This window comes from Saimiri boliviensis, chromosome 9 (genome assembly GCF_048565385.1).
Source record: "Saimiri boliviensis isolate mSaiBol1 chromosome 9, mSaiBol1.pri, whole genome shotgun sequence".
Classification (NCBI taxonomy): Eukaryota; Metazoa; Chordata; class Mammalia; order Primates; family Cebidae; genus Saimiri; species Saimiri boliviensis.
In genome coordinates this window covers 29727633-29751791 of record NC_133457.1, presented here as the reverse complement: position 1 = coordinate 29751791, position 24159 = coordinate 29727633, and the positions used below count along the sequence as shown (strand labels likewise).

The window sequence follows — 24159 nt, the reverse complement described above, 5'->3', positions numbered from 1 at the left end:
TTGTGTGTGCACGTATTATAAGCATATTCACCTATAAGCACATATGCATATTCTAAAATCCAGTTAAAACTAGCAATTCTAGACAACTTTGATATGTGAATGTAGGACTAGGTACAATGATAAAAGAGCTGACTAAAGGGATTCTCTAGGTCTGTTTTTCTGCTCTCTTTTCCAGGAGGAATAGGAACTGCCAAATGGCGAATAAGCACAACTCACCACATAATGAACACTCCCATTGAGGGAAGTTTTATTTAGTATTTAGCTATAGAGAAAGACCCTGGTATAGGAGTAATTATTAAGCATTAATGACATCAATTTACCTGTATAACACAAGAGCAAATGGAATGCTCTACAAGAAATTGTAAAGTGTTTCTCCTTGCTCTGATTCTTAGATACAGCTAAAGTTTATCAAATGAATTTCAAGAACAAGACAGGTATAAATCCTGGAATCTCAAAAAAAAAAAAAAAAAAAGAGGGATTTTCAGATGAAGCTTTCAGCTGCAAGTTAGTCATGATAATTAGGTCATCTAATAAAGAAAGAAAAAGATTACCCAGAACAAAACAAGGGTATATAAATTTTAGTTTACTTTTTCAAAAATACATATTTTTAAAAGTTCTAATGTTAAAGATCAAGTTTAATCAATTCGGATCTGTTTGTAATGATATGGAGGAGCCATATTAAAGAAAATAAATGTGCTTGCTAAGATGATAATACAGTTTGATAGTAACAGGACAATCAAAATGTCGTATGCTGGATAACCTGTATTTGATATCTTTGTGGGTGAAGAAGTTCTCGAAACAGCATAGATTTTGGTTTTTAAGTAAAGTTGATAAAAGATGTAATCTATTTTGTATCAGAAAAAAATAAAAACAAAAGCCACTCAGTTAACACTTTTCCCATTCCTTTCTACTAGCACTTTAGTTAGGGGGATTTTCCTGAGTTTAAGTTTTCTAGTAGGTTTCTGCCAGTTATTTCATTTCAGATTTTTTTTTTCAGATAGAATATGCTTTGTGGCAGCTTGCTTTCTTGTCAGTGCTGCCTAGAAAGACTCACGTTTTCTGATTTTAGACGTCTCTTTCAATTCATGTTTTCAAAATTATTGCAGTGATGTTTTTGGAGATATGCATTCTGAAAACATTGACATCATACTGCTAAATCATAATTTCTAAGTAGCTGTGGCTTCTGACTGATATCTTTATTCACCCCTGAAAAAATGTATTAACTACAGTAATTTATCTCTATGAAAGAAGCGACACCAAAGACACTAGTAAATTGAGCCATAGTCAAACTCAAATCATAAAATAGTAGATCCATTAAATACACCCAAGTCTCTTTATCATTGATATTCTAGTTATTTTTTCCCTTAAAGTTTCTCTAAAATGCTACATAGTTCTATGGCTGTGGCACGGTGCTTGGCTGGAAATTTTTACTGAGACAGACAATGCTTAAATATTTACATTCTAACAACCTGAAATTATTCTTGGTTGCTTTCAGGAGCAAGAACTGGCCCTGAAAGGCAGAGCAGGGTAGGAGCAAAAGCAGAGAGTTTGTTGAGGAAATCTCTTTCCGGACTAGGTCCTCAAGAGGACCAAAATACAGAGGAAACGTTAAAATGTTTTTTTGTTTTTTCATTATTAACAGGTTTCATTTACATACAGAAGCACCCATGTGTTTAATGTCAAGTAGACCAATCATCTAAATGGTTTACTGTTGTTGTTGTTTTTTTAAACTGGTTATTTTGATATTCTTTCCTTTAAAGTCTTGTAGCTCTCTTACTTTTACAAACCATTTTGATTGGTGGGTACAACTCATTGCTTTAGACTTGGTCTCACCCTGTTCTTGCCTCTCTCCCCATCTTTTGATAAGTCTCCTTTTGACCCCACATATACCCTTCACCTGGATCAGAAGCAGCGCTACCTTCCCATAGATCCCCAACCACCTCAAACAAGGCCAGTTCTCATGTTTAAATAGATTCACAAAGTTTGGGTACTTACGGAGTAGTTCTCTGGACACAACAGTTTTACTCTAATACTTCTTCATAGTGAAACCATATTGGTAATAATCAGAGAGTCACTAAGATACAATTTATGTAAATTGGCTTTTTAGACTTAAATGAGACCTGCCTTTCCACTTATAATTAACACAATTTATGTAAGTCGACTTTTTAGGCTTAAATGAAACCTGCCTTTCCACTGATAATTAGAATGATCTGGGCAAGTACTTTGGGGTAATGTTTTGTATATGTAAGTGTGTGTGTATTCTGTGTTGTAAGAAGGAACACAATTTCATTCAAACTCCTGGCCTGCCCTAACATGGTCTATGAGTAGAATAAAGTTCTCAGAAACCCAAGACATTATTAATCTTGTCATTTACACAAGGTGATAAGTCCTTTCATTTTTAAGTAGGCCCTTGACAGCTGGTATTTAGTAAGTAGAATAAGAGAAGTCTGCTGTTCACTCTGAATAAAAAGAAATGTGTCGATAAGAGATTATCTAATGCCTGATGTATATTTTGAAGAAATGAGATACAGAAGAATGAGTGCCCCTCAGAGAATACAAAGTCAGAATTCACTTAAGGATTCTGCCAGCTCCCTTGTGGTTAATGAACAGCAACAAGACTCTACAGTGTTTTCGGTTGGAACAGGCATTGTTCTCATTTGTGCTTTGCCTTATAAAGTTTTAACTGCTTCCAGGACGATCATAGCTGATGTGGCACCCCACGTTTGCTCTCCTTGGGTCCATGTGAATGAGTATATCAGACTGCTGTGACACTAGAATAGCATTATATCGTGAGCTTATTATGGGCTCAATTATTATTTTCTTTGGATTTTACTAAGAAAAAGATTCATTTTCCTACATCACTCAATTAGTACAATTTGTGCAAAAAAGCAGAGGAGATTAGCTATATATACTGCAAAAATGTAATTTGTTAGACTCCTTCCATAATTTAAAAACGTTTGTGTCCACTCTCAGGTAATTCGTTAATTTGCTCTTCCTTTACAAGGATATCTGTCCACATTTTGTACGACTTCTTTTGATGTTAAAGTTGTTACTGGCTTTGGGCATTTTCTTTGCTTTGCTTTTAAGTCTAGTTCCACTTTTATACCAAAGTTATGCTCTGCTGTTTTAAGATGAATGCCAGCTGGCAATACCCAGAGACTGGCTTTGTGAACAGTGCCTAAGCTGACTTTGGGGGGATGTTGTCTGGCTGATAAGTTACTTCCTTCACCTGAAGATGAAACTCTTTCAAACATAGTTTGCCATTTGATTTTTACATCATAAAACAAACATCACCTCATCCCCCGCCCCTAATAAAGTTTCCTTCATGTAGCAATGCCTAGGACACATAACTGACATACATTAGGATTTTTATAAAGATTCACAAACTGCATAAGTTGAAAGAGGGGTGACCTGAAGAATTAAGTGCACATTTTAAGTAATTAGTGTTTGTATGTATATATCACCTCTCATTCTGGAAGATCACAAAGCATCACACCCACAATAGACTGTAGCTATTTCTGTAGCTATTTTATAAAAAAGTCATAAGAATGCTTTACAAGCCATCAAGGAGGAGAATGTTTTGGTCAAGGATACAAGGGAAGCCTACAGCCAAGTAAAACACCAAAGATGATCTTTTTAGCTTCTTTATAATGTAATAATGGAACTCTTCCCAAATGTTTGGAAACCATTCAAAATGATCATCAATTTTCATACAGTCAGATGAAATGACCACCTTAGCTAATGGATATTTTCGGGGAACTCTGTAGAGAGACCCTTGTGGTTATTTAAGGAGATATTTTGCAAGGCTTTCAGGCTGGGAACACTGTAAGCTTCATGTGTAATAATGTGTATCGTTATCAATTGCCCTATTTATGAAAACTAAAACTAGCAATCAATTCTCTCTCTATTTTGTTTCATTCAATGAGTTATACTTGGTTTTCTTTTCATGTAACTAACAAAGAGATAAAGATGTGGAGATGAAAAAATTTCCCTTTCAAAGATATCTTGGTATGGTGGAGTCATATTTTTCATATAGGAAGTAGGTATAGCAAAGCAGTACCTAATCTTTCTCAATTAATATTTCCTTGTCATTAGTCTGTTACCCTGGAGACAAAGATAGGATACATTTTCTTTGGAGAAACTAAGGGTGATTTGCTTTGGCAATGCTTAGCCATGATAAAGCTTCCATGGTGTTGAACAAATTTATGTTCAGTCATCAATCTCAGCTGAGGACACTTCTCTTTACCTGTCATTAATTAGGCTCAGAATGTGTAATAGGATCCTTTCTCCAGAGAATCCTATTAAACTTTGCATCACTCCTGAATTGGGGTTTCCCACATTACTCTGGATAGATCGGGGTCCAGACTCTGTCTCCTACTGCATATATTGTATCTGTAGACTTGAAGCCACCTCTCTGCAGTACCAAGACTGACAGATACGTCCACATCAAATACTGACTTTGTTCAAACATGCAAACTGTTACCTGCCTCCTTTCCTACCACCCTCCAGTTGCTGAAGTTCCATTCAGCTTTTCCTAGGCTTCAGACTAGGAAAGTATAGAAAGACTAGGAAGTATAGAAAATAAAGCATTTAGGCCAAATGCTGGGAGCTGGAAGAGACAGAAATCAACTATCAACTTCAAAGTGAAAAGACACCAATAGTCAGAAAAGGTTTTCTCTCAGTACAGATTTTGCTGGGCATACATTTCTCTATTATTTCAATTATTACAACTTCCTGCATAGGTTGAAGGTCATTCATAATTCACACTTCTGTCATTTTTAGACATGCCAAATGCAGTCTATTGAGCATAAATAAAACTTCCAGTGTTTGATCAGGAAAAATAAATGGGGATTCATAACAATAAGGCCTTGTTCATCTTTTTAAGAGTAAATGTGTTTTCCTTCTTTCTTATTTTCCCCCTTGGGTGCAGAATTTTTCTGTCTCAACAATACAAACATAATACTTTAAATCAATCCACAGATAAAGAATCTGACAGATTCCAGATTTTTGTTCTCTAGTATAATAAACAAGACCCACCAGATTACCATTTGTAAATACTAATGATAGAGGATTTGGTTGAACGCAGTCCTGAGAGTATAAAATAGAATTATATGGAAAATTAATATGGCATATTAACTTTCCTATCAAAGTGCTTACGAGTTCTATACTTGCTTTACTGCTACCCTCTTGGACTTAACCAAATAAAATGAGTAATGATATATGATTAATTCTAATTCCAAGTATATATACAATTTGTAAAACATAATATATAATTACATATAACTTGTATGATATATAATAAGAATTAATCATGTGCCATGAAGCATTTGTTCTTATTACATATAATTATATATATAAAATATGAGATTACTAATGTGCAAATTTAAAAATTTATCCAAAACATATACTTTGCCATATTTATGTCAAATTATAATATATATATATACATATATATATATATATATCTAAGAACGTTTATATTTATAAATAATACCACATGAAAATGTACAATTTGGAAGTCTGGAATTTGCTAAATCAATTTCATATCACCACTGCCTTTTATACTTAACTTAGCCCTGTGAGTATTAACTGAATAGATATTCTCTTTGCATTTGGAAATGCTTCCAGGGTTTGATTAAAATAAATTAATTATAATAATTCTGTTTAGGGCATTTAATTTCTCTACATATGTATAATATTATATTTAAGCCTTGAGTTGTGAGTTTTACCATTGGTCAAACTGAACAATTTTGGATTTCTAGTTTTACTTTTCAACTACTTGAATAATTTAGAATTTCATAGAAACAATTAGAAATTCCACTAGTGTACTATTTCAACAAATTTAAAAAATAAAAGAACATTAAGAAATCTGTTACTAAAACATTTACTATAAAAATTTATCCTTATAAATTGAAGTATCCAGGGATCCAAATATAATATTCCAACTTACAAAGGTATAAATATTACTTTATTGAAAAATACAAGAGTCTAGCAAGATACTGGGAAAATTTAATTTTTTATGTAATAAAATGAAAAAACCATCTCAACTGGCAAAAGTTCCAGGTGTATGGGAGTTAGGTTATGTTCATAACATGTTGTGCTTCTGGATTTTGGTATTAGCTACCAAATAGAAAATTTTGGAGGAGCTAACACGGTTTTAAAATATTTCTTATTATTTTTTTTAAAAAATGGAATTTCCATATAATCTATTTCTTTACAATATAAGACCCTAGTCTTCTTATCTTTCACCTTGTATTGGGAAGAATTGAGTTTTTTCTTCTAATAGAACATATTCTGAGAGAGAGAGAGAGAGAACAAAAATAATAAATGAACAACCTTTTCATATTAATTCAAACTTTTTCTAAGTGTTGAAGATTCTTGAGCCTCTCTTTATATATTTGAGGTATATCCATCATCACAAACTTTCAGATCCAGCATATTTTTACTTTGGATCCAGAGAACTTTTTACATAAAACCCCGATAGGAGAGAAAACCCGTTATTAACCATTTCATGGAACTTAACAGATTGACTCCCGTTTTTCTCCAACACAAAAATGAGAGCATTATATTAGTAATGTTTCTGCTTCTGACATGTAACACAGATGGTATATAATTCACTGGACTGCAATATAGATGAGATATTGAGAATACACTGATTTTAAAGACATTATAACTATATTTTTATAAGCCTCGTCAAGCATACTTACTATATACAAATAGGTGAGAAAATCTACATAAATCACCTTGTTGTTGCATTCTTATTTACTGAAGGATCTATTTTATAACATAAAAGTATATTTTCTAAAAAGCCTGATTCCTCTAAGATGACATCCCATCATTTCCCCACAATATTGTTTCAAGGCAACAAATTGTCATTTTGTTTTGGTTTAAATTACTCCTGTCATTTCTCAAGTGCCTGCTGGCATACCATGTATATTAGTAGAAAGTAAATTAAATTTATATGTAGACATCTCTAGATCCAAGTATTCAAATTATACTTTTGGGCCATTGTAATTAGAAGGGGAAAACAACTTTGCTCAAGTGTCCCTAAAATCCTAAGGGATGAGAGATAATGAAGATCAAGGGATAGAAACACCTTGAGAAAACGACTAGGTTTGTTAGGGTGTGGCAAATGGAACTTCGAGGGACATTCTTATTGCCATATGAGGAGGCATGCCCAGAATCTGCCCTCATTATGTCTGGTGCTTGCCAGTTCTTTTCAAACCTCAGTTTCATGAGCACCATAAAAACTCACTTAAAATTGAAAAGAACACCCTGAAGTTAAAATCCACTCTGCTTTTCTTTGCCTTTCATGGCTTGGAATGTCACCTTTTACCTCCAGTAAATAAAGCCAACATCAACACTCTTCCGTGTCTTTTATTTTTTATGCACTCAATATTCTTCACATGACAATCTGGACACTTAAAGGGAAATTACAGTAGTGATCTATGTCTTGGCAAAGAGAATTGTCTTTATAATATATAGTTACAGTGTATCCATCATTTTCTTTTGTTTCTTGGACTGTTCACATTGGATCGAGTAAATCTAAAATGAAATTAAAAGAAACATGATTAATAGTGGACTACAAAGAAATAATGATATCATAATACTTTCTTAAAATGACCTGACATGTGTGTCTAAGTAGTATTCCCCAATAGAGACAATTGCACTGTTTTACTGTCTTGCAGGGTATTGTCTCTTTAACCTCACTGTTTCCGAGAAGCCACCGAAAAGTTCTAATATGTCACAATTCAAATGTCAACATGTTGTTGGAAAGGAAGCTAATAAGTTAAACCTTTGAGAGATGCCAAAAAAAGAGGTGATTCAAACTGTTGAGAGAAGTCCATTGTTTTCTAAGGGGAAATAGAACTCCAGAATGAAACAGGGTACTTATAAGTATTTAACTGGAAGGTTTAGGGGAAAAAAGCAAACTCACACATTATTTTATTATTATTTTAGATCTGGTAATCTTTTGAAAAGAACTGTTCTCAGTGTACTTCCAAGGAAAAGAAAATGTGAATGGCTAGGATTAATAGGATACAAACTGCAAATAAACTTTTTTATAGAAACAGCACATAACAAGGAGTAATTTTCCCAAGATAGTCTGGATTCTATCTGTAGACAAAATAAAAAAATCTTAGGTTATATTATAACATACTATAGCGACATTTTATGTTTGGCATTGTTGTCTATAAACCAGCTTCAGATGGTTCAGCTACTATTGAATGAAGAAAAATTATTTAGACAGGAAAGAAGCTAAGCAGAAAATACTCCTCATTAAGTTATTTTACAAATTTAGCACATTTTGTGCTCTGGTCTTGTTATAGAAAAATAAACAATTGGACTTCAGAGCCACCTACTGGAATAAAGAGGCACATACAAAGTCCTCGGTGTTCCAAAAGATAAATAGATAAATAAAATTAAAGTATGAGCATTTCTGCTGATCTTATAACACATCAACTTATGCAGCTTTTCTTAGTTTGAAGTACCAAGTGATCTTGCAAAAAATCGTAGCTAACAGTAATATCTTCTAGGAATATACTCTTAAAATACCATAGTGGTCGTTGTGGTGGTGTTCTGGCTGTGAGTGTGTGTTGCTCAGATATTTAGAATCTGGACTTTTGCGGCTTAATACGTTTGATTCCGGCCTGGGTGCAGAGGCTCATTCATGATCCTAGCACTTTGTGAGGCTGAGAAGGGCAGATTGCTTGAGCTCAGGAGTTTGAGACCAGCCAGGGTAATGCAGTGAAATCCCATCTCTACCAAAAAGCACAAAACTTAGTTGGGCGTGATGGTGCAAACTGTAGTCCCAGCTACTCAGGTAGCTGAGGTAATAGGATTGCCAGAGCCCAGGGAGGCTGAGGCTGCCATGAGCTGTGATCGTGCCACTGTACTCCAGCCTGTACAACAGAATGATACCCTGTCTTAAAAAAAAAGAAAAAAAAAAAAAGATCGATTCTGTTTGTGGATATTCTTAGTAGGAAGATTGGGAGAAAAGACTCTCACTGGCACTGTTAGAGAGAAGAATATATGAGGCAAAGGAATAATTTCCTTCTCAGAGTACTGTAGGGTTTCACAAAGATACTGTGGTATAATATAATTGGTCTCATTTTCACCAGTTAATTATAGACCTTCATTTTTTCATCTAAAGGCTTTATCTGATTGTGGGATTGTTTAATTAAATAACCTAAGAATGAAATGAAAAACTAAAAACGTTTTTGTGGTAAAATGAATAAACATCTAAAAGATTTTCATGCTTAAAAGCTTTTTTAAATGAAAAAACAAAACAAAACGAAACAAAACAAAAACAAAAACAAAAAACGACAAACAACAAACCTGGTACCTGGACAGGTAAATTGGACAATGACTTGCCCAAGTCACTGAGCTGCTCAGGTGAAAGGCAGGCAGCTCTTGGAAATTTCAGGTCAGGGTTCTTTCCACACTTGCTCCACTGCTTTCCAGTCAGTCATTAACAGATTTATTAAATGCTTCCTCTCCTCAGCACTTTTCTAGAAAGCAAGGGGTATAAGCACCACCCCTACCACCCCGATAAATGAATCAATAAAATGCGTAATGCCTGCTTTCAAAGAGAGTGAATCAGGAGCTGGGCCTGAAGACAGGACCCAGGTATGAGAGCACCCTTCTGATTGGTGAGAGAGGAGTTAAGTTTTGAAAAAGCATTTTACTATCCTTAGTTGTCATGATCCTTTATGTCATGTCCTTTCAACCATATTACCTTCCAAACACATTGTCGAGAAGGTGCTACTTTTGCAAACTTGCTTAAGCGGGGAAGGTGCAAGGTAAGCTGGGCTGCTGCTGGAGAACTCCAGGCAGGATTCAACTCTGTGAGTATGTGTGGTTTGCCAGGGTGCTTCGAGGATTCAGAGAAGGGAAAGTTCTTCGTTAAACGTTACACAGGATATATGTGATGCAGCTAGTCGTGCATTAAGAAAATTTGATTTGTGAAGTAGGATTTGGAAAAGATTTGTGAACTGGCTTAAGAGTCACAGCTTTCCATTTGTCACCAGAGGGCTCATTTTCAGACACAAAACAGGAAATCACACTTCTTTTGATAAAGAAATAAAAAGATGTTTGTTAAGGTAAGACAAAATGTACAGATATCTTAGTTGTATACCTTGCCCTTTGTTAATGTAGGTACATCTCTCTCTTTCTTGATCCCATCCCCTTTATTTTGTCTTCATAGATATTCTATAGAGTAGTTGCAGACATTGCGCCGGGAGAGGAGCTTCTGCTGTTCATGAAGAGCGAAGACTATCCCCATGAAACGATGGCGCCGGACATCCACGGTTAGTACCAGTCACGCCACCCTCCTCATCACCCTCCATTGTGACTGTAAAGTAGCATCCAAAGCGTCCATTGCTCTTGATGTGTCTTTGTTACTTTCCCTGGCTTTTCAGTGTCAGTTTTAACAAGTTCCTTCTCTTGAAGCAGCTATTTTCTTGGTTTGACATCTGGCCACTATTACAGTGAAGCTGAAATAAGCAGAGGTCTTCCTTAAAATGGAAGTCAAAGGAATTTTGAGTATTTGCACAGGAACTTCACCTAGTTAAGCCTTTTGTCAATGCATTAGTCTATGGTGAGAAGCCTTTCACTGTGTAAGGGGCCTTTCAGGGAGCTTGATTTTGAGCTTTCCTAAATCAAGGGGATGTTTCTGTCATCTAATGTTCTATTACTGGGAAAAGTATTTCTACTGCAGTAAAATCTTAGCCAATATGACCATATGGGAGGGGTGTCAGGGAAGGGGACTTGGGAAAAATGTGTAGATGAGGAAATTTTAGAGTCAGAGGAATTTTTATTTGCCAGAGGCCTATTCTAAATCAAAAGATAATAAAAAATAATGGTTATCAGTAGGGATGTATGTTTAGGTCAGATAAAGAGAACATTTTGCTTACATTGATTTGTATCATTGAGATGAACATTTAATATATATATTTTCTTCTTCCTTTCTCTGTTTCCTAGCATAATGTGATTTGGACTAGGTTCAACATAATCTAGTGGCATCTTTAGAATATTTTGTAGTTGGAAGATCCATTGGGAAAGATTACCCATTCCAACCTACCATAGAGTCAGGGATCACCACCCTTCACCCTTTTAGCGTCCCAGATGGGAAAAATCTCAGCTTTTGCCTTTACCTCCAGAAAGCTGCCACTCTTGGTGGGTTCTCTTCACTTGAACATTTTTTCCTTTGGATTGCATTCTGCCTCTCTGTAGGTTATACAAGAGTAGTTGTATTTTCAGTGTATTGGTGAGGGGTGGCAGTTGGGAGGCTTTGGTATTTATTTTACTCTTAGCAACTCTGACATGCAAATAGCTTTAGAAACCTAGAGTTCTCAATTAGCCTGGTAGAGTCTGAGCCTGAAGGCGGTATCTATCCCAATGGGAAAGGCTGTTTGGCAGCAGGGAGGAATTCTTAGACGCCAAAGAACTGCAATCTGGGCTTTCTGGTGCAATGAATAGTTCGTCCATACATGTTAGATCTAAAAAGGTTTTCAAACAGTGAGTTTTTAAAATATAAATAATTAGGTTAATACTCCAAAAGTTCTAAATAGAAGTGACTATTCTTTTAGGGCTGCCATTCATAAATTAATTTCCTTTACAACACTCTTGAACCCATCATTTGCTTCTGGTTTTCATTGTATCGTATTTATATCTAAACATACACTATATATGTTACACAATATTTAAATGATGATTTGTATTTCATATTCCCAGTATTCAACTCCTCTTAGGAAAATAAATTTTAAAAAAACACATACATCGCATGCCTACTAGATGATAGATATTATATACTCTCTCTATGTTGTCTCATTTACACTTTTATGCATAGAGCCTGTGAGAAAGAAATTATATCCATTTTATATATAGGGAAACTGAGCCTAATTAAGGCTAAGTGAATTGTCCAAGAATGCATGGCTAATAAGTGGTGGGGTCAGCATTCAACCCAAGATCTTTGCTGTCTCTGATACATAGGCCTTTTCTATGCGTCATGTGGCCTGGAGATACTGTTTGTGTTCAGAATCCTGGCTGAGTTCCTACATACAGATCTTAAATATGTGAATAGTATTACCGACTGTTGGAAATGTTTCTATTAATTGGTTAATGTCATTGAGAATCCTGTCCTTAGAGCCAAGTTGATTTTCTTTTAGAACACCTCCCTCTCTTTTGACCCTCTAAATCCAAACTGTTGAATCCACATGGCAATTTCTTTACCTACCGGTTACCACTGCTACCGATTTAGTTTAAACTAAACCAGCATCTTACGTGGATTTCTGCAGCAATGTCTCACTTGGCCTCTCTGCTTGACTTCTCACGCTGCATCTGGGGGAAATTCTTCTAAAAACGAAGTCTGAATATATCCCTGCTTTCCAACTCTCAATGGGTCTTTTCCTTCTTAGCATAGACGTACAAAGTCTCTGGTGAGCTGCACCTCCTCCAAGTTTATTTTGCACTTCTCCCCTATAAGCGCTCTGTGAACCTACCATACCTTACTACAGCTCTACCTTTCTGTGGATGTGCCGTGTTCTTTCTTGCCTCCATCACTGGTGCATGTTGTTCCCACTGCTTGAAATGCGCCCCCTCCTTCCACCTCACCTGGCTGATTCTTACTCATTACAGAGCCTTCCAGATATGATGGACTAGTAGTATTTCTCTAGGCTTCTTTAGGTCCTATGCTTGCATCTGCCATAAAATATATCACAGTCTGTTTGTTCATATGTATATCCTCTTAAATTTCTTATGTATTCATTCCCAAGCAAAATGCCTAACATTTGGTAGATGACAAAGTATTCTCTCAAAAACATTCAGTCAATGAACAATTGAAGAGTAACATCTTCCAGAGGCCACAGGTCTATAAAAGAGGGATTATGTGTCATATTGTTTGCCATGGGTTTTTGGGATTATGTGTCATATTGTTTGCCATGGTTTTTTTTTTTTTTTTCTTAGCAGAGTGAGCTGTTTTCAAGACTTCTGTGATTGTATCTGTGTGATCTGTGCAGAGTGTGGCTTTATGAGTGGGCTGAAAGCTATTCAAAAGACAAAAATAAAAACAATACCATCACTACCTGACATTTTATAACCTTGTTATCTCTACACCCCACTACTACCATTTATTTATCTTATTGATTTAAAGTGGAAATTAATGATATGTTTGCTATTTAACAAAGCTATGCCAATTAGTACTGACCCTAGGGTAACATAAATTACCCTAGAAGGGTACTAAAAACATCCTGTGTCCCATTATTAGTGATGATGAATGTTAAACCATTTCCAAGTTTGCTGACATTGACCAGGCTTAAGTGTGGCTCAGATAGGGACTCTGTGTCCCATGTTCTCTCCAGATAACATGGCATATGGGATAGAAATGGGTTCAAAGCCTTACATACCACATAGCTCTATATTCCCTGAAAAGTTTACACTTAACTTCTCTGAACCTGAAACCCTCATAGGAAAACTAGGATAAAAATCTGACCTATAATTTCTCATAATCAGGTTTTAAGGAATGTCAGTAATCCATGTACAGGGTTGAGAATATATCTGATGCTCAGTAAGTGGTATTTATTATTTTTAGTATTCTCTGAACCTGAAAAGGTTTAGTCATAAAGTTTTACTGATCAGGAGGATATAATCTAGTCACAGCCGTTGCTTATGTTATTGTTCCAGTCTCTGTCCTGGGTTCTTTACATATAACATTTCTAATCCACATTAAAATCGACGTGATAGAAATGACAATCAAATAACACCTATTATGTTTTGTAAAATTCAGTAAGCTTGGCTGGCTTGTGGTGGCAATTCTTGACCATTCAATCCTAGTAACACCTGAATTATTTTCACAGAAGAACGGCAATATCGCTGTGAAGACTGTGATCAGCTCTTTGAATCTAAGGCTGAGCTAGCAGATCACCAAAAGTTTCCTTGCAGTACTCCTCACTCAGCATTTTCAATGGTTGAAGAGGATTTCCAGCAAAAACTTGAAAGCGAGAATGATCTCCAAGAGATACACACGATCCAGGAGTGTAAGGAATGTGACCAAGTTTTTCCTGATTTGCAAAGGTTAGAAATGGCATGTTGTACCACAAAACTTGTGTATTTATTGTGCAATGTTATCCTGAACTTTGAGGCTTTATGCATATGGAAAATTTGGCACTGCAATGAGCTGGACAAATGCACTCGTGACATGTTCAGAAATCATTTTTGCTGGATATTCTCATCTGTAAAATATTTACAGTGAAATTGGAATTAGCTATTTTGATGCCAGATGAAAAATAATGCTATATTATTATTAAATAGTGTTGTTAGAAACTGAAGGCTTAACTTTATAGCAAATTATGATTTAGAGAAAATATAAAGAGTGCTGAAACAAATTAAATTAATTATCTGTTAAGAAACAATAAAGCTACCCCTAGAAACATTCAGATGATTTTTTAAAAAAGATTAGATCTGGTACTCACTTAATGACAGATGAATGCTCTTTTTATAGAGCAAGTAATTCATGGATTTAATTTCAATAATTTATCTGAATTGCACATATATAAAAGAATAAGAGAAGCATGTTTGATTTCCTCAAGTGTTGAATTTCCTAAAAGGAAAAAGAGAAACATAAAAATCAAAATGAAGTAATCTTTAACACTTATTTTTAACACAATAAAAATCATATTTTAGTGACATTAACTTTTTATAGCCTTTTGAATTTAATTCTATAACTTTTTCAAATTTCTGTTAAAGAAACAATAACACTAGAACCTACTTTTTGAAAAAAAGATACTGATTGTACTACAGAATGGTCTTTAAAATTAGAAAAGTTTAGACCAGTTAATAGATTTTTTTGTTTGTTTGTTTCTAGATTTTTGCCTTGGTCCACAAATAATTTTAATAGTTGTATTCATTACCTTGCTTTTAAATCTGGAAATTATCCTTGAAACCTGTAATCAGAATTTTAAATGAATATCCCATTATATTTAAATAGGAATGGTAGTGTATCAAGTAGCCTTACTCAAGAATAGGAATTACTCAGATTTTGTCTTTGACAGTCTGCCTTCAGTTTACCTTTCTGTTTCCTTTCCTTCTTCCCTGGATCCTTTTCTTCCTCTCATTTTCACCCCTTGTATTGCCCTACCTCCTCTTCTCCTGGTTAGGCCTCTTTTAGAAAAGGATTGCATCTTGTAGTTGTTCACTTTAAGGCATAAATGACTAAAGGGCAGTAAGCATAATCCTTTTTGTTGAGGAGATTGAATAGAAAGAATAAATATCTAGAAAATTTGGACTAATTTAGCTATTAGAGAGTAAATATTTTACAGAATAAGAGGGTTTTTCCGTAATCTTTTAAACTCACCTCTACCACTTCCTATAAATCTTCGTAGAGAATAAATCTATTATATATGTTTGGTAAAGTGTGAATTTGTAATTTAAAAAGTCACAGTATATCCCTTTAATATAATTGTGCCCAAATTAAAAAATAAAATGAAGCTAATAAATACTAATGAGTAGGAAAAGTATTTATACTGTAAAGCAGTATCTCTGGTGTCAGAAATAAAGTCTATTTCCTTCAGTTTTGTTACTAAAATAATGAACAGCATTATAAGGCAGAAACAGACAAACTCAACACTTGCTACAGCAATACTTCTTAGGTAGAGAAAGCCTCTTAATCTCCCTAGCTGTAAGACTAAGCCTGAGTCAACTCTACCTAATGCTGAAACCAACTATTAGTTTAGTAGTTTCAGTCAAACATTTAGTAGAAAACAAAAAGGAAATCTAATTATCTGGCATTGCTTGAATTCTCAAAATTTATATTTTGATATCCCAGCCACTTGGATAAAGCATGTCACTATGCAATTAAATTCTAATCTTCCAACTGGTATTTTTTAGTTATAAATTATATAATTTAGCCACATTCAAAACCTTTATTTTCTAAATATTTTTTACTTTATTAAATGCTATGTTGTCACTTTATACTTTAAATGATGAAAATTACTTTCTGGACATGATCTATTCTTCTGTTCTCTATCCTTTATGTAAAATCTTGAGAAACAAATGCAAAACAAAAACAAACAAACCAAGAAAGAAACAAAGGTTGATGTGCAAAAGGTGAAAAGACTGGAAAAAACTCAAAAGGCTGAGTAAGTCTCTATAGATTGAGATAAAATTCCATGAAAAACAGAGAATTCTCACTGACTGACTAGATTGCTTCTGTGTTTATAAAAGCAATGCACATTTACTTTTGTGAAAAGGACTTGCTGTTTTGTGTTTTCTATTACTGGTTCACTGAAAGCTAATAATACTATGGAACAATATGGAGTTTCTGCTTGATTAGGAGAAGGAAAGAAGGGAAAATTCCTTTTGCTTTGTTATCTTCCCCCCGTCACACATGCTATATACTCATAATATACCCCTAAGATTAAACCGTATCTTTGGAATTAGAGGGAGGAATAAAACTCAACATATAGGCCAATCTTTTGCCACTAGATTCCAGGGTTTATGATTTGACATATAGCACAGCAGAATATAGATCATAAAATGGCCTGCCTTTATGGGTTGCTGGGGACAGACAGTGAGAATTGTAATCTGTACAGTGATTTTTGGAGGATGTCCCTGACTCATTTCAATGTGAACTACAGTTGTTGGTATTTCCGTCTTAACTCTTTTATTAACAGTCCACTCTGTAAGAAACAGAGGATAACATAATATAGACAAAGGTAGGGCCTTTCTTATGACCTGCACTCCTCTGGTACCTTTTGTTCACAGAGATGCCACCACCTGTGCTCAGAATGGCATTTCTAACTTGACTGGTTCATGGGGCAGGAAAATGAGTTCTTGTACCAGTATGAATAGAGTTGTGGGGAGGAAACTGAGAAAGAAAAAATGTGTAGGAAAGTCATTTCTAATTTGCCAAGATATGAGAATGGGCACTTCATTTTCTTACGTATACTCCCACTCACACAGTCTGTATGACCACTGGATAATCTATTCTGGGTGTACAAAGGTCTTAATTGGTACTGATATTTACAGTATTCATCACACAAAGAAATAAAATAAAAGAATGCTTTCGTGGTTGCTACTTTTTCTTTCCTAATTAACTTTTTTATTGTTGAGAGCTTCAAATACACCCAAAACTAGAGAGGAGATAGTATTTTTTAAATCCCATTTGTTCAGCTTCAATAATTATCCCATGAAACCAGTCTTGTCACTATACCTATTTTGAATTATTTGAAACAAATCCTGGAAATTATATCATCTTATTAAAAGTACTTAAGTATGTGTCTATAGAAAGTAGGACTCCTTAAAGACATAAATTCAATATCACATTAAAAAATAATTTCTTACTATTATCAGGTATTCAGTAAGAGTACAGTTTTCCTTAGTTATCTCATAAAATTTAAAGTGTTTCTTTTGAATAAAGATCAAAATAAAGTCCACATATAACAATGGGTTGACAAGTCTCTTACAACTATTTTAATCTAAAGCTTCCCCCAGAGTCAGTCTCTCTTTCTCTCTGTGTCTCTGTCTCTGTTTCTCTGTCCACCCTCTTCTTTCTCTTATTATAATTTATTTATAGAGAATCATAGAAGTAACTGAGTTGTTTTACTGGAGTGCTTCCTCCAGTCTGGATTCTGCTGTTTATATCATTGTGGTATTAACATGTTTCTCCATCCCCTCTAATTCCTGTAGACTTGTAGTTATATACCAAACCTTGGTTGGGATTTAGGCTGTATTTCGCAAAGGAATATTTTGTTGATGGTGCCATTTATTTCTACTTGAAGTCACATAATCGATTGATTAGATTCATCAATTCTTTAGGAGCTTCAGAATGAACATATTCTAACTCTATAATTGTTTCACCATTTATTATCTGGATTAATTTCATGTAGAGAAACTTTCCTTCATAGTCTTATTTGTTTATCCCGAAGTGCAGTTTACATAGGAAAAGCAGATATGTGCCCAAATATTTTGCCTTTCTTTACCAGTTTTAGGAATAATGATTTGACTTTCTTCCATCCTCCTTAGGTGGCCATGGAGGTTCTGTTTGTGTTTTAAATATCATTATTGATAAAATTGTTGCTATTCTTATCGATGCTCCACTTGCCCCACCTTTGGTCAGTGGGCATCTCTTCAACTTGGCACCCACATTTTTTGGATATTGTCTGTAAATGTCTTGCTTTTTGTCATAACAAGATGTTCAAGGCCCATCTTGTGAATTTCATACTTCAGATTTGAAATAGTCTATTTTTCCATGGAGCTCTGGTTACTTTATTAGAGGATAGTATCCCAGTGTTATGTGTGTGTGTGTGTGTATTTAATCAGTAAAGGTGTTGCAGAAATCTTCTATCACAGTAATCCATTATCTAGCATATTTTTAAAATTATATTCATGGAGATTTCATATATAAATTTTAGAAAATGGGGCAAAAATTTGAGAAGATAAAACATTTTAACCTTTAAAACAGAAAGACTCTGCTTGAGAGAAACTTCTAATCATGTTTTTCTTTTAGGGGACTTAAATATTGCATCCACTTAAAATGTTATGCCCTTGTTACTCCCTAATTCTTAGGTTATCGATATCTCTCTCTCTCTCTCTCTCTCTCTCTCTCTCTCTCTCTCTTTATCATCTATCTATCCCCACACATATATCCATGCATCAGTCCATCCATCCATCCATCCATCCATCCATCCATCCATCCATCTGTCCATTCATCCTAGGTTCATAAGAGATTATCTACATTAGAAAGAATACTTGCCTACATATTTTTAAGCATTTTCTATTTGAGTGTTTGTATTTCAGTTAAGTAATAGCAATACATGTTGCTGTTAGAATTGTTTAGTGAATCTCAAACTGGACAAATAGCTTGTTGTTTATCATGCTCTTAAATTGGCAGATACTCCCTGTCAGCTGTATCAGATTTATTTTCTAAAGAGAACACATCTTCATATTGGTGACACAGTCCAGGAAACATAAAATGTACTTTTGTCTGTCACAAGCCTGTTTCTGCTCTTTCCTCCTTCTCAATTCAACTCCTTTTCCTTCTTATTTCTTTAATTGCCAGTCGGATTAGCAAAAAAAAATGACATTCTGTTTATGAATGCATCCTTTGTCTTTTTAAATCTATTATTCTCTTAACAGCCTGGAGAAACACATGCTGTCACATACTGAAGAGAGGGAATACAAGTGTGATCAGTGTCCCAAGGCATTTAACTGGAAGTCCAATTTAATTCGCCACCAGATGTCACATGACAGTGGAAAGCACTATGAATGTGAAAACTGTGCCAAGGTACAGTGAATTTGTAGGCTACTTGGCCTCTCTCTGTCATCCTGCTCTCTCTTAATCCATCACTTGCTACGATATATAAAAACAACCCTTCAGAGGGGAAACTATAAATATCTTGAGAAAAGTATACTGAGTGTTGTATGCTAAAAGGCATTAGTAGAGTGTATAAAAACACTTAGTGGGTATTCTTTTATTTTTTTAAGGGAGGAAGTGAGGCTTAATGGTGAGTTCCAGAACTAGGTGTCAGACAGCCTTGGTAAATTCCTGGTTCCGCTACTGATTTGCCAGTGTGGAGTTGTTTTATAGCCTTGTGGAGAACGAAGATTTTATTCAATTCACATTACTGATTTCTTTTAATAGCAGTTTGTGAGGAAGTCACATAAAATTTCTGAATACCTATGCAGAAAGAATGGGTGACTCTTACATTTGCAGATTTTTCCAACCAAGGGCTCACTATAAATTATGACTTGGTTCTAATTAAAACATGTGGAGCCTCTTGTCAGTGCTGAACAACATACTCAACTTAGACCATAACTGTGACCTGTGGTAAAAGTAATTCGCTTCTTTTAATTTCATGTTTCTTAGTTAACTCAAAGATGTCCTGGTATCATTAAAGTTGCTTTTTATTTCCAAAACACATTTCCTAGCATTTTAATAGCTTTTTTCATGCCAGTGGAAATTTCTGGACCCCACCAGGTTACTGGATAATCATTCTCTTGTGATTACCTTGTTCTATGCACATTAAAATTTTGTGTGTTTTTTCTCATTAAAAAAAAAAGACATTTAAAATTTCTTTAGGGATGTTTTACTCTCAGATGTGCTGGGTGGCTTTTTTTATTTTTGTTTTTAGTATGGTATCTAAAGGAATGGTTTTAGCTGAAACAGTGTTAGAATTTAACACCCTAGGGAAACTCTTTAAATAGATTTAGGGAATGTTAGTCAAAAATCCTCCAAATTTTTATACACAATCTGTCTTTATTTAAAGGGTGAAAATAGCACACAACTTTAAACTTTTAGTAATGCCATAACCAACATTTTATTATTCAACTCAAGTCACTATAAATGGTATCAAAAGGACCTTCAAGATGGCCTGATAGTGCCATTCATTCTTTGGTTCAACAGTGGATACTCCATGCTAAGGATATAGAGCAGAATCATTTATAGTTCCTACCCTAGAGGAGAGTACACTTTGGTTGGAAGAGAGTACACTTTTTGGTCTTTGGGGAAAATAAAAACAAAACAAATAAGCAAAATTTCTTCTTGAGTCATCCCGGGTCTTCTTTAATTGTGTCCTTGAGTTAAGTTTCTGGATTAATCAGTACTCATTTCCTAGCAGGTTTTCACGGACCCTAGCAACCTTCAGCGGCACATTCGCTCTCAGCATGTTGGTGCCCGGGCCCATGCTTGCCCGGAGTGTGGCAAAACGTTTGCCACTTCGTCGGGCCTCAAACAACACAAGCACATCCACAGCAGTGTGAAGCCCTTTATCTGTAAGTTTTTAACACTCCAGCCCTCCTTCCCACATCTGTCTCTCCTCCAAAAGGCACTGTGACCAGGAGAGTGACTGTGCGTGGCCTTCTGAGGGTCACTGTGTTAGCTATTTGTGGTCCAATCCAGTAGGGCTACTTATGATTACAAGTAAATCTTTTGTAATCGGATCTATGGTATTTTGTCTTTGATACCTGGGGTATTTTCTTTTGGAAGAAATCAATAACAGGTAGAGAAAAGGAAAGTCATTAGATAATCAAAGGGAAGCCTCCCCAGGTTATAGGATTTAATCAAGACAATCAGATTTGTCTCATATTGTAAATGTTCATGGCTTTGTAAAGCAGCAAATAGCAGACATCACTAAACAAGATGAAGTGATTAAAAACCTGTTCTGGATAAGAAAGAGCTGGAAGAACCCCACCTGGCCAGTAGACTTACAGCTCTGTGTGTGTGTATGTGAGTACATGTGTGTGGAGAGAGCGAGGGGGATGAAATGCTTTTTAATCTACCCATTGTTGCCAATCACAGGCTGGTGGCTCTGTAGTTCTCTGTTACTTGAAGAAAAGCAGAACATTTTCATTTAGACGCTGGACATGCTGTTTCTCTTACCATTGCACCAAAGCAAGTTTATAGGCAGTGTGCTTTTAGGGGACATCTGATCTGACCACCTACTTAGAACATCCTTGTGCAGAGCACTGTAGTAACACCCTCCAGCTACAGCAAAACTCAGCTCTCATTTGCTTTTCCTTCTGTCCACCCACTCCTTTTCTCTGTATTGTGCTCAAACATTTTAGAAGAAAAATCAGTTGTTTTTAGTTTTTGTGGGCAAAAGTTCTGGGCTTCTTCTAATCCATTGCTTGGCTGGACATAAAATACAATGACTTATTGAGTTGTGCTACAAACTTCAAGACTGACCTTGGATCCAAATACACATAGACTTAGTTGAAGCATATTCAGCACTTGGCAAGACCTCTGACTTTGGTTTGTAATAGGTATATGAGACACTACTACAGGACCTGATGGAAAAAACTAATTTGCAGTGCCAACATAGAGATGCCAGAGACTAACTCTCCTTCGTCTTGACACAGCCTTCTTTTGTGTGTCCAAGCACCAAAAGAGCTTTTCTTTCCTTTTCCAGCTTACACTAGAGTCCTGTTTTGCTCATATGTTCTTCTGTTCCCTGGGTGAAGAGGACTAACAGATTTAAAAAAAGGGTGCTCTCGTCTCCCTTGGGGAAGCTCTGTTGAAGGTCACAAGAAATAAAGCATTCAATAGAACTTTTAGACTTCTTGTCTCAAAAAGGCATTCCTGACTCTTAAGTCTTAATGCCCTGAAAATGTACTTGGAAGTACTACAGGCATACAATATTAAATAGTTCATTTATTTCTGATTCCTCAGAAATAAATTTTGGTAAGTTTTATTATGTTTTGATGTTAAAAAAAAGTAAAATAAACCACAAGGAATTCTGATCACTCATTTAATGCTTTCTCTATGATTTAAAATAAAAGTCAGAAAATATAGACTTCTACTATTGAAGATTCTGGGATCTGGAATTTTAATTGTGTTGAAGACAAGTGTTTCACTTTAAAGTGCCATCGGGTGTTCCTTTCCAATCAGATTGCATAAAGTATTTCCCTTGAATGTATTTTCAGTAATTATTGGTAAATTTAAATGGCAGATGGCATTCTTCAAATATAAAATCTGACAGAAAACCATGGAGTAATTATGAATAATAGCCATGTAATTTCAGAACAAAAGAGTTTAAAGATCAGGAAATGGTGCGGAGACTTGAGGGGAGGAGGTTCACCTAGGGCTGATATCTGTTTCTCACCAGAAGGCCACACACCACGATTTACCCCCACTGGTGTGTTTATGGCAACTGTCTCTTATTACAGTGTGCTGCCACGCTTGAGCCCAAAGTCACCAGTGCTAAGGTAATTACTCACTGCCTTTACAGAAACCTCCAGCTTTCCCAAATAGAAACCACATGCTCTAATAGGCTGAATATATTCAAAATGCCTCTTAATTTGTTTAATAAGTAGAAAAATGCAATGTTAACTGCTCGCTAATTCCTTATTACTGAGAAAATTACAGTAGAGTATAGACTTCAATATCAATTGAACCAGTTTACCTGGAGGCCTGGTGGTTTGTGGTATGCCAGGCCAGTCCTTCAAGTGCTGAAAACAAAGCCTCTGCCTAAGAAAACATCCCATATCCTATGTTCTTGAGCCCAGACACAGACACCACTCAGCCATGTAACAAAGGGTGCCATGAGAAAAATCAGCTGAACTTCTGTTACTCCACTATAGAGAAACTCTTGATTTTTTTTTTTTTTAAAGCCATCTGGTTGTAAGAAAGAAGTGTAGAGAGCAATATTTCCTTGCCAAAAAATTACAAGCCTTTGAAAAACTTATGTCTTGGTTGAATACTCATCAAGACATTTTTTTTTAGTGTCTTTTAAGAGGTGTTGCTTTCTTACTTTTTATAATTCCAATAATAAAATGTTGTTATTGTTTCTAGCTGAATTATTCTAATATATCTAGTGAATGTCTGATGTTTCTACCTTCTTCATTACATGATTTTAATTAGTGTATCAAATATTTTAAATCACATGTTTATTTATTGTGTATGGTTACGTAGTATATACTTTTAAAGCTGACTCTGGTCAATATATTCTGGAAAAATAATTTGAAAAGAAATCACCCACACCTTCTCTTCCCGTGAAAATGCATGTTACAACTTCTATATTGTTATGATTCATCCCACAACTGAAGGCACCTTTAATATTACCAAGCACATTGGTATATATAACAATACAGTTTAACCTTTCGTAGTAAAGAAAGAGACATATCCTCACGTAGTACTTCCTGTTTGGATGTATGTGGGATAATCCAAGTTCTGGGTGAGTTTTGCTTGACTAAAGTCTATAAAATCTCCTAGGCATGAGTTTTTTTTTTTTTTTTTTCTTTTTTTTAAAAAAAATTATTATTGCTTTGACTTAGAAGCACAAACATTCTGCACTTAAAAGACAGTCATCATATGAAAGCAATAAATGCTACGTTTTGTCTTCAATTTAATTTCTTTTTTTTTTTTTTTTTTTGAGACGGAGTTTCGCTCTTGTTGCCCAGGCTGGAGTGCAATGGCGCGATCTCGGCTCACCGCAACCTCCGCCTCCTGGGTTCAGGCAATTCTCCTGCCTCAGCCTCCTGAGTAGCTGGGATTACAGGCACACGCCACCATGCCCAGCTAATTTTTAGTATTTTTAGTAGAGACGGGGTTTCACCATGTTGACCAGGATGGTCTCGATCTCTTGACCTCGTGATCCACCCGCCTCGGCCTCCCAAAGTGCTGGGATTACAGGCTTGAGCCACCGCGCCCGGCCTCAATTTAATTTC

General features: G+C 35.4%; 1 protein-coding gene across 19 annotated transcripts in view; it reads left to right on the top strand.

The window, feature by feature from the left end:
• MECOM (MDS1 and EVI1 complex locus) overlaps positions 1–24159 on the top strand; it is a 575892-nt gene that overhangs the window by 515545 nt on the left and 36188 nt on the right. For 10 of the 19 annotated variants that reach the window (XM_039480260.2, XM_010335686.2, XM_010335687.3 and 7 more), the window contains 4 exons: positions 10205–10307; positions 13854–14070; positions 19132–19279; positions 20610–20766. In XM_039480260.2, coding sequence (XP_039336194.1) covers positions 10205–10307; positions 13854–14070; positions 19132–19279; positions 20610–20766 — 625 coding nt within the window. The other 9 variants (XM_039480262.2, XM_003924961.4, XM_039480256.2 and 6 more) reach the window with 2 other exon arrangements.